Below are 11,315 nucleotides of genomic sequence, written 5' to 3' on the forward strand. Positions count from 1 at the left end.
TACCCCCTCCCGTCACACCCCCATGAGGTCCTTGTACCTCCTCCCGTCACACCATGAGGTCCTTGTACCCCCTCCCATCACACCCCCATGAGGTCCTTGTACCCCGTCCCGTCACACTCCCATGAGTTCCTTGTACCCCCTCCCGTCACACCCCCATGAGGTCCTTGTACCCCCTCCCGTCACACCCCCATGAGTTCCTTGTCAGAGTTTCCCAGCCCCTGGTCTGATAAGACGTTATGAATGACCCCCCCTCTTTTCCCATAGATGCCCCTTTCTCTTTCTTATCACTTTGACTTTTGTTTGTGTTTTGGGGCCAGGGCTGGCACAAGGTTGGTGGTTGGAGCAGGTTTAGCCGCAGTAGAGGGTCTCAGCGTACTGCACAACCTCTTAAACCTGCAGAGACAAAAATGACAGTGTCAAAAGTTATTTTATACTGCGTCAAAAATGTTGAGATATTTATAATGTGTTGAGCATAGTTTCTGGGTTATTGTGACCTGAATGTTTTAAAGAACATAATATTAAATGTCCCTGTAGGGTTTAGTGAGGAAATTAGCCATATGAAAAATGAAAACAGTCATATCAGTCATTTCAACAGGCTTGTTCAGCACTTACAAGCTTTTGATTTTCCTCAGGAGGCCGTTGACCGCTTTGCCAATCCTCTTCATCCGACCCTGTCACCGATACACAAGTGCATATTAGTGGTGTGGGGGCTGTGCTTTGGCAAAGTGGGTGGGGTTATATCCTGCCTGTTTGGCCCTGTCCGGGGGTATCATCGGATGGGGCCACAGTGTCTTCTGATCCCTCCTGTCTCAGCCTTCAGTATTTATGCTGCAGTAGTTTATGTGTCGGGGGCTAGGGTCAGTCTGTTACATCTGGAGTATTTCTCTTGTCTTATCCGGTGTCCTGTGTGAACTTAAATATGCTCTCTCTAATTCTCTCTTTCTCTCTTTCTTTCTTTCTCTCGGAGGACCTGAGCCCTAGGACCATGCCTCAGGACTACCTGGCATGAGGACTCCTTGCTGTCCCCAGTCCACCTGGCCATGCTGCTGCTCCAGTTTCAACTGTTCTGCCTGCGGCTATGGAACCCTGACCTGTTCACCGGACGTGCTTGCTGCACCCTCGACAACTACTATGATTATTATTATTTGACCATGCTGGTCATTTATGAACATTTTAACATCTTGACCATGTTCTGTTATAATATCCACCCGGCACAGCCAGAAGAGGACTGGCCACCCCTCATAGCCTGGTTCCTCTAGGTTTCTTCCTAGGTTTTTGGCCTTTCTAGGGAGTTTTTCCTAGGGAGTTTTTCCTAGCCACCGTGCTTCTTTCACATGCATTGCTTGCTGTTTGGGGTTTTAGGCTGGGTTTCTGTACAGCACTTTGAGATATCAGCTGATGTACGAAGGGCTATATAAATACATTTGATTTGATTTTGATTTATTAAACACAGTCCTTTGGTTGCTGCTGTAATGTGGATTACATTATAATTATCTACAAGCAGAGTCTGTGAACAGCAGGAGCTCTCTGCCTCACCTGCATTTGTTTGTAGAATAGAGGAAGAGAGAAAACACAGATGACACCTGCGAAAGAGACATAGAAGGAAATCAGATCAACAAACTATGTTCACAATCATTATTTACATATAGCTTTATGACAGATCAGAGGTGATGGGTGAAAGTGAAGTATGAATGAAACAGAGAGAGAAATGTAGCATGTTATGGTATTAGAGCATAATCATGTATGAGGGTAGTGCTATAGGACAGTGTGGTGTACAACACTAAGATAGAGAGGTATTGCATGGATCAGAATGGTCTCACCAACTATCACCAGGGTCAGTCCGTTGGTCGTGATGCCCACATAGACCAAGACGCACAGCAGCAACACAAACTGACAACAGAAAACATTTGTTTAGATTGTCATCGTTTGGAATAGGTAGAGATAGCACGTGAGTTTACGAAGCAACGTATATGTTTTGTTGATGTATTGTATATATTGCATCTGTCCAATTGCTGATTGCCCTCAGGAGGACCAGTTATGTTGTCTGACTCAAGTGCTGGTGATTGTGTGACTTCAACCTTTAGCTTCTTCCCCAATCCCTACACATATTTACAGTACATAATTACAGTAATACAGATTTTTTTTTGCGTTTTCAGAGGGACATTGACAGTGGCCCCTGACCTTGATGGAGTCCATGATGCTGCCGATGAAGAGCAGGCGTTTGAGCTCTGTGACGGCAAAGGCAATCATCAGCACCACTTCCTCCACCACCAACACCGTCTCCTCATCTGTCAGAGAGCTGTCGTCTCCTATATAAGACCTGATACCACACACACACACACACACCCCTAGTTTACAAGAAGCATTTTCTACCAACAGATGCACAGAGCCATACACAGATGGCTGTTTGTGTGTGCGTGTGTGCGTGTGTGTGTGTGTGTGTGCGTGTGTGTGTGTGTGTGTGTGTGTGTGTGTGTGTGTGTGTGTGTGTGCGTGCATGTACACAGATGGCTGTTTGTGTGTGTGTGTGCGTGCGTGCGTGCGTGTACACAGATGGCTGTTTGTGTGTGCGTGCGTGTGTGCGTGCGTGCGTGCGTGCGTGCGTGTGTGTGTGTGTGTGTGTGTACACAGATGGCTGTTAGAGTGATATGATATGTCTCTCTATATATAAACTAGAGCATGGTAACTGCTGTAAACTGTACTCACTGGAAGGGGTGCACTCCTTCAGGGTTCTTACGTATCAGCTCTAGGAGTTTGTAGTAGAGGCGTAGGGGGAAGGTGAGACACATGATGGCCATACACAGGTAGGACAGCACGGTGATGGCACTGAGCTGGAACAGGCTGGCCAGGCCTATCACCAGCCCTGTGAACACCAGCCCTGTCTTCCCCACGTCCCGCCAGTAGATCAGATCCACTACTGCAGAGAGACAGAGAGAGGATGGAGTGTGTATAGATCATTCATACATTCATTCATCCATCCATTAATTCATTAATTAATTAGTAAGTGGTGGAGGACAACAAGTGAATGGAAGGGAAAGATAGATGAGTTGTACAGATGAATAAGTGTGGATGTCGGGGCTGGTATTCAGACTGATCTGGATAAGCGATTTACAGATGTAGGAGCTTAATTTGAGCCAGTTTGCAACAGCAGGAAAATAATCTTGCAGCAACAGGAAATGTTAATTATTATGTGGATTATACTTAATGAACATTTTTTGTAGTGGTTGAGACATTTTTCGTTAGGGCAAATCAAGTCTTATATTTTAAAGTGGAAATTACAAACTTTAGAAGCCTTTTTAAACTTTGAATGCACTACACGTTTGTATTTCCTGCTGTGCAGATAAATTCTCAGCAACTAAAGAGTGCTCAAATTAAGATCATACAATTGTTGGGAGAGCAATTGAGCTCATCTGATGTCTGGAAGGAAAAGAGACAGAGAAGTTCAAACCACTCTTATAATATTGGAACTGTGGTGAATGCTGTGGTCAAACAAGGGATAAATGCAACATGTCTTTGATAATTAAGTAACAAGTTACATCATTGGGCAGTGATACCATTGCCTCAGCCCTGACTGTTGGTAATACAAGTTTGAAATATGTCAGTTACATTAGCTGAACACTGACAGTGTGGATTAAATGAGGACAACAAGGGAGTTACAAGGGAGATATCCCCAGCACATTTTTTTAATAGCCGTCTTAATTCATTGAGTGCCTTCTTGTATTATATTATATTATCTAGTTTGGCTCCTGGATGCTGATTGTCTGAAAGCTATGGTATATTTAAGCAATAAGGCCCGAGGGGTGTGGTATATGGCCAATATACCACGGCTAAGGACTGTTCTTATGTACGACACAGCGCGGAGTGCCTGTATACAGCCCTTAGTCGTGGTATATTAGCCATATACTACAAATCCCCGACGTTCCCTATTGCTATTATACGCTGGTTACCAATGTAATTAGACTAGTAAAAATAAATGTTTTGTCACTCGTGGTATACGGTCTGATATACCACAGCTTTCAGCCAATCAGCCTTCAGGACTCAAACCACCCAGTTTATAACAGACATTATAAACTGTGTGGTTCGAGCCCTGAATGCTGATTAGCTGGAGACATTGATATATTGGCCATGTACCACACCTACTCGGGCCTTATTGTTTAAATATACCACGGGTATGACTCAAAACGCTTGTTTACTGTTCTAATTACGTTGGTAACCTGTTTATTTGATAAAATAAAAACTCAATGAGATCAAATAGAATAGTAATTTATCAATAATATAATGAAGCAATAAGGCACCTCGGGGCTTTTTGGTATACAGTATGGCCAATATAGCACAATTAAGGGCTGTATCCAAGCATTCCGCATTGAGCTGTGCATAAGAACAGCCGTTAGCCGTAGTATACTGGCCATACACCATACCCCCTCGAGCCTATATTCTATTCTATTTAATGTCACTGAGTTTTGATTTTATCATATTTTTCTCTATCCTCCTGATTCCTGCTTACAAGCAAAAACTCAAACAGGACGTACCAGTGATGCACACAATAAGCTACAGGACTGTTTCGCTGGCGTAGACTGGAATATGTTCCCGTGATTCATCCGAAGGCATTCAGGAGTTTACCACATCAGTCACCGGCTTCATTAATAAGTGCATCAACGAAGTCGTCCCCACAGTGACCGTGCGTACCATATCCCAACCAGAACCCATGGATTCCAGGCAACATCTGTACTGAGCTAAAGGCTAGAGTTGCCGCTTTCAAGGACTGGGAAACTGATCTGGACGCTTATAAGAAATCCCGCTTCGTCCTCCGATGAACCATCAAACAGGCAAAGCATCAATACAGGACTAAGATCAAATCTTACTACACCAGCTGCCACTTGTCGGATGTGGCAGGGCTTGCAAACTATCACGAATTACAAATGGAAACACAGCCGCTAGCTTCCCAGTGACGCTAGCCAACCAGACAAGCTAAATGCCTTCTATGCTCGCTTCGAGGCAAGCAACACTGAACCCTGCATGAGATTACCAGCTGTTCCGGACGACTGTGTCATCTCTGTAGCCGATGTGAGTAAGACCTTTAAAGGTCAACATTCAGGGTTAACATGTTAGGTTAACATTCACAAGACTGCAGGGCCAGATAGGTTACCAGGACGCGTACTCAGAGCATGCGTACCCAGCTGGCAAGTGTCTTCACTAACATTTTCAACCTCTCCCTAAACCAGTCTATAATACCTACATGTTTCAAGCAGACCACCATAGTCTCTGTGCCCAAGAACGCCAAGCGTAGCACTCACATCTGTAGCCATGAAATGATTTGAAAGGCTGGTCATGGCTCACATCAACACCATCATTCCAACACTATCATACCACCCCAACACATCCACAGATAACGCAGTATCTATTGCACTCCATACTGCCCTTTCCCACCTGGACAAGAGGAACACCTATGTGAGAATGCTGTTCATTGACTACAGCTCAGCGTTCAACACCCTAATGCCATCCAAGCTCATTACTAAGGTAAGGACCCTTGGACTAAACACCTCCCTCTGCAATTGGATCTTGGAGTTCCTGATGGCCCGCCCCCAGGTGGTGAGGGTAGGCAACAACACATCCGCCACGCTGACATGGGGGGCCCCTCAGGGGTGCATGCTTATTCCCATCCTGTACTCCCTGTTCACCCCATGACTGTGTGGCTGCACACGACTCCAACACCATCATTAAGTTTGCTAAGGACACAACGGTGGTAGGCCTGATCACCAACGACGATCAGACAGCCCCTCCCTCAACGTCAGCAAGACAAAGACCCCTTAACATTTTCCACATTTTCTTACATTACAGACTTATTCTAAAATGGATGAAAGAAAAAAATCCTCAGCCATCTACACACAATACCCCATAATGACAAAGCGGAAACAGGTTTTTAGATTATTTTGATCTACTTAAATATTCAAACCCTTTGTTATGAAACTCGAAATTGAGCTCAGGTGCATCCTGTTTCCATTGATCATCCTTGAGATGTTTCTACAACTTCATTGGAGTCTGTCTATATAAGGTCTAACAGTTGACGGTGCATGTCAGAGCAAAAACCAAGCCATGAGGTCGAAGGAATTGTCCATAGAGCTCAGAGACAGGATTGTGCCAAGCTTGTAGAGTCATACCAAAGAAGACTTGTGGCAGGATTGTGTCGTGGCACAGATCTGGGGAAGGGTACCAAAACATTTCTGCAGAATTGAAGGTGCCCAAGAACACAGTGGCCTCCATCATTGTTAAATGGAAGAAGTTTGGAACCCCCAAGACTCTTCCTAGAGCTGTCGGGCCTACCAAACTGAGCAATCGGGTGAGAAGGGCCTTATTTAGGGAGGTGACCAAGAACTCGATGGTCACTCTGACAGAGCTCTAGACTTCCTCTGTGGAGATGGGAGAAACTTCCAGAAGGACAACCATGTCACGGTCGTCGTCGGTTAAGGAGGACCAAAACGCAGCAGGTATGTGTATGCTCATCTTGATGATTATTTATTTTTTCAAAATGAATACAAAAATAACAAAACACGAGAACTAACGAACGAACAACAAACAGTCTGGCAAAGCCTAAGGCTCAACACAGAACAAAGAAAACCCAACTTCTTCTGCCACGCCCTGACCAACACTTAACACCTACTCCACCTGCTGGTCAGGACGTGACATTACCCCCCCCTAAAGGTACAGACCCCGAATGCACCTTCAAAAGCAAAAACACAAAACACCCAAAACAACCCGAAAATTTACCCCTAACTACAGGGAGGGAAGGGAGGTGGCTGCCGTCAACGACGGCACTGTGCTACACCCCCCCTCCCCAACCCACCTATGTTGGAGGCGGCTCAGGTTCTGGCCGTTCCAGGCAGTCAGGGCAGTCCGGCGGCTCGGGGCAGTCCGGCCAGTCTGGCAGCTCGGTGCAGTCTGGCAGCTCGGGGCAGTCTGGGCAGTCTGGCAGCTCGGGACAGTCTGGCAGCTCGGGACAGTCTGGGCAGTCTGGCAACTCGGGACAGTCTGGGCAGTCGGGCAACTCGGGACAGTCTGGGCAGTCTGGCAACTCGGGACAGTCTGGGCAGTCTGGCAACTCGGGACAGTCTGGGCAGTCTGGCAACTCGGGACAGTCTGGGCAGTCTGGCAACTCCGGCAGTTCAGGGCAGTCTGGCCACTCCGGCAGTTCAGGGCAGTCTGGCCACTCCGGCAGTTCAGGGCAGTCTGGCCACTCCGGCAGTTCAGGGCAGTCTGGCCACCGGCAGTTCAGGGCAGTCTGGCCACTCCGGCAGTTCAGGGCAGTCTGGCCACTCCGGCAGTTCAGCGCAGTCTGGCCACTCCGGCGACTGTTGACTGGCGGGCAGCTCCGACAACTGTTGACTGGCGGGCAGCTCCGACGACTGTTGACTGGCGGCAGCTCCGACGACTGTTGACTGGCGGGCAGCTCCGACGACTGTTGACTGGCGGGCAGCTCCGACGACTGTTGACTGGCGGCAGCTCCGACGACTGTTGACTGGCGGGCAGCTCCGACGACTGTTGACTGGCGGGCAGCTCCGACGACTGTTGACTGGCGGGCAGCTCCGACGACTGTTGACTGGCGGGCAGCTCTGGTGACTGTTGACTGGCGAGGCTGGGTTTACGCACTTGAAGCCTGGTGCGTGGTGCTGGTACTGGGCGTACCAGATTCGGAACACGCACCTCCATGCTAGTGCGTCTAGCGGGATCCACCGGACCGAAAGGGCGCACTGGCTGTCTTGAGCGCAGGGTTGGCATCACCCCTTCCGGCTCGATGCCTACTTCGCCCTGGCACATGCGAGGCGCTGGTACCTTGCCTACCGGCCTGAAAATCCCAGGCCTCACCACAGCCCCAACCCCAAAGCACGGGACCTGTCCAGTCTGCCCTACAAGGGTACGGGGAGCTGGCCTGGGGCTGTAATCTCGCCCCGCCAAATAGCCCTTGTGCCCCCCCCTAAAAAGTTCTTGGGGGTGCCTCTCGGTCTCCCTTACCCGTCGTGTCTCTCAGTCCTCGCCAGCCTTCTTCCGCTGCTTGGTCCTGTGTTGGTGGTGGGGAATTCTGTCACGGTCGTCGTCGGTTAAGGAGGACCAAAACGCAGCAGGTATGTGTATGCTCATCTTGATGATTATTTATTTTTTCAAAATGAATACAAAAATAACAAAACACGAGAACTAACGAACGAACAACAAACAGTCTGGCAAAGCCTAAGGCTCAACACAGAACAAAGAAAACCCAACTTCTTCTGCCACGCCCTGACCAACACTTAACACCTACTCCACCTGCTGGTCAGGACGTGACAAACCATCGCTGCAGCACTCCATCAATCAGGCCTTTACGGTAGAGTGGCCAGACGGAAGCCACTCCTCAGTAAAAGGCACATGACAGCCCGCTTGGAGTTTGCCAAAAGGCACCTAAAGACTCTCAGACCATGAGAAACCAGATTCTCTGGTCTGATGAAACCAAGATTGAACTCTTTGGCCTGAATGCCAAGCGTCACGCCTGGAAGAAACCTGACCTCATACATTTTACATTTTAGTCATTTAGCAGACGCTCTTATCCAGTGCGACTTACAGTAGTGAATGCATACATTTCATACAATTTCATACATTTTTTTTAATTTTTTTTTTTTTTTTTCCTGTGCTGGCACCCCGTGGGAATCGAACCCACAACCCTGGTGTTGCAAACACCATGCTCTACCAACTGAGCTACAGGGAAGGCCATCCCTACGGTGGTGGCAGCATCAGGCTGTGGGTATTTTTTTCAGCGGCAGGGACTGGGAGACAAGTCAGGATTGAGGGAAAGATTAACAGAGCAAAGTACAGAGACATCCTTGATGAAAACCTGCTCCAGAGCACTCAGGACCTCAGACTGGGGCGAAGGTTCATCTCCAACAGGACAACAACCCTAAGCACACAGCCAAGACAATGCAGGAGCGGCTTCAGGACAAGTTTCTGAATGTCCTTGAGTGGCCCAGCCAGAGCCCGGACTTGAAGCCGATCGAACATCTCTAGAGACCTGAAAATAGCTGTGCAGCGACGCTCCCCATCCAACCTGACAGAGCTTGAGAGGATTTTCAGAGAAGAATGGGAGAAACTCCGCAAATACAGGTGTGCCAAGCTTGTAGCGTCATACGCAAGAAGACTTGAGGTTGTAATCACTGCCAAAGGTGCTTCAACAAAGTACTGAGTAAAAGGTCTGAAAACTTATGTAAATGTGATATTTCAGTTTTTTGGTTTTTATAAGTTAGCAAAGATTTCTAAAAAACAGTTTTTGTCATTATGGGGTATTGTGTGTAGATTGATGAGGGGGGGGGAAACTATTTAATCAATTTTACAATAAGGCTGTAACCTAACAAAAAATGTCAAGAGGTCTGAATACTTTCTGAAGGCACTGTATGTACATATCTACCTCAATTACCTTGTACCCCTGCAAGTCAACTCGGTACAGATACCCTGTGTATATAGCCAAGTTATCATTGCTCGTTGAGTAAATCATTGCACTGTGTACTCCATGTATGTGATGAATAAACAAACTTGAACTTGAACTTATGGCTTGTTTATTGTGTGCCTAATGCCTACAGCACCAGTAGCCTATATGCTTCTTGAATTAACAAACGTCAAATGGCGAGTTGAAGATATATGGTCTTGTCACGCTCGTCAAAATGAGTAGACCAAGGCGCAGCGTGCGTAGAGTTCCACATGTTTTATAAATAAGAAACTCACCAAAAACAATACAGAAGAAAAGGAAACATGACGTTCTGGGCTGCTCACAGGCAGCTACACAAACACAAGATCCCACAAGGCTATTTTACATTTTAGTCATTTAGCAGACACTCTTATCCAGAGCGACTTACAGTAGTGAATGCATACATACATTTAATTTTTTCCGTACTGGCCCCCCGTGGGAATCGAACCCACAACCCTGGCGTTGCACACACCATGCTGGCGTAGCAAACACCATGCTCTACCAACTGAGCCACAGGGAACTAAAGGTGGGGGGAAAAAAGGCTGCCTAAGTATGATTCCTAATCAGAGACAACGATAGACAGCTGCCTCTGATTAGGAACCATACTCGGCTCAACACAAAGAAATATAAAGGATAGAATGCCCACCCCACACCCTGACCTAACAACCTAGAGAAATAAACTGTCTCTCTCACAACACATAGCTTACAGAGACATGTACTGTATTTATGGTTCTGTTCACAACACATGACCTCTTAGGGTAGTTAGGAGACACACACACACACACACACACACACACACACACACATACACAATGCATTAAGTAGATTGTGCAAATGCATAGCAGATCTGCAGTAAAGCAGTAAAGCTGAAGAGTCCTTTCGGCAACAGCTGAAACTCCCAATGAGCTCACTAACACTAACAAGTGTAAATCTAGAGGGGAAATTATTTGATTTAAACTAACATCCAGGAATCTTTCACAGATAGAGCCCAGTTCCCTCCTACACCCCAACCCTTAACCCTAAATACCCAGCAGCTGTGTCCATAATGATTCACCAACATGGCCAAGACAGATGAAATATTTGACGAGTAATCACTCCTCAAAGACAGATCAGGAGAAAGAGGCTTGCTAAGCACCATTCTGTCAGCAACTTGTTTTGTTTTTGTTGTCTATCCCTCTCTCCACTAACTGTAGGTCTCTTTGCCTATATCAGTGACCGGATTAGAACTAATCTTCGTGCCCACCTGCCCATTAGCAAAGCCCCTGAGGTGGGCATGGGATCACAGAGGAGTCCTTCTCCCCTCTCACTGGTCCCACAGCCAGCTGGTCACATCAGCCCATACACAGAGGCCAAGTCTACCTAAGGCAAAGTCACACATTTACACCGTCTTACCTTTGGTGGCCATTTCGGCAGCGGATCACTGTGCAAACCACCCCACTAGCTTACTCTGCTGCTCACTAATCTCCCAGACCCCCTGCACTCCTATGGCCCTCGCTAGGATCTTTTTTTGTCCTTACCATCCCTGTCAGCAGAACAGGGCCCGGCTGGCCTACTTTTATCCTGCCAATTGGATACCCCCTCTTTGAGGGCACACACACACACACGCACAGACACACACAGATACACACAAACACTCACACACACTAACACACATTCATGTAACTTGGGGAACCTGAGACGTCAATATGTGTTTTAGTGCAGACAGTTCCTTGGTCTCCAGAGAGATCCTTGGTTCCTTGGGCTGTCTGTTATGCAAAACAAAAACCCCTCAGTCAATCAAATGAACAGGTTTTCGAAGTAGGCCTACCACTCTATTAGATCACACCAGAGGTTA

At 47.2% G+C, this 11,315-nt stretch overlaps 1 protein-coding gene across 1 annotated transcript; it reads right to left on the reverse strand.

Annotated features, from left to right (window-relative positions):
• Positions 1-75: 75 nt before the first annotated feature.
• Positions 76-10,980, reverse strand: rtn2b (reticulon 2b). The gene is made up of 7 exons (XM_029699304.1): positions 10,874-10,980; positions 2,707-2,917; positions 2,182-2,320; positions 1,821-1,890; positions 1,537-1,583; positions 613-671; positions 76-393 (listed from the first exon to the last, which is right to left on the reverse strand). The coding sequence occupies exons 1-7, from the start codon at positions 10,884-10,886 to the stop codon at positions 285-287; spliced, it is 648 nt and encodes a 215-aa protein (XP_029555164.1). The 5' UTR covers positions 10,887-10,980; the 3' UTR covers positions 76-284.
• Between the last annotated feature and the right edge of the window lie 335 nt (positions 10,981-11,315).

The sequence above is a fragment of the Salmo trutta genome, chromosome 19, assembly GCF_901001165.1.
Source record: "Salmo trutta chromosome 19, fSalTru1.1, whole genome shotgun sequence".
Classification (NCBI taxonomy): Eukaryota; Metazoa; Chordata; class Actinopteri; order Salmoniformes; family Salmonidae; genus Salmo; species Salmo trutta.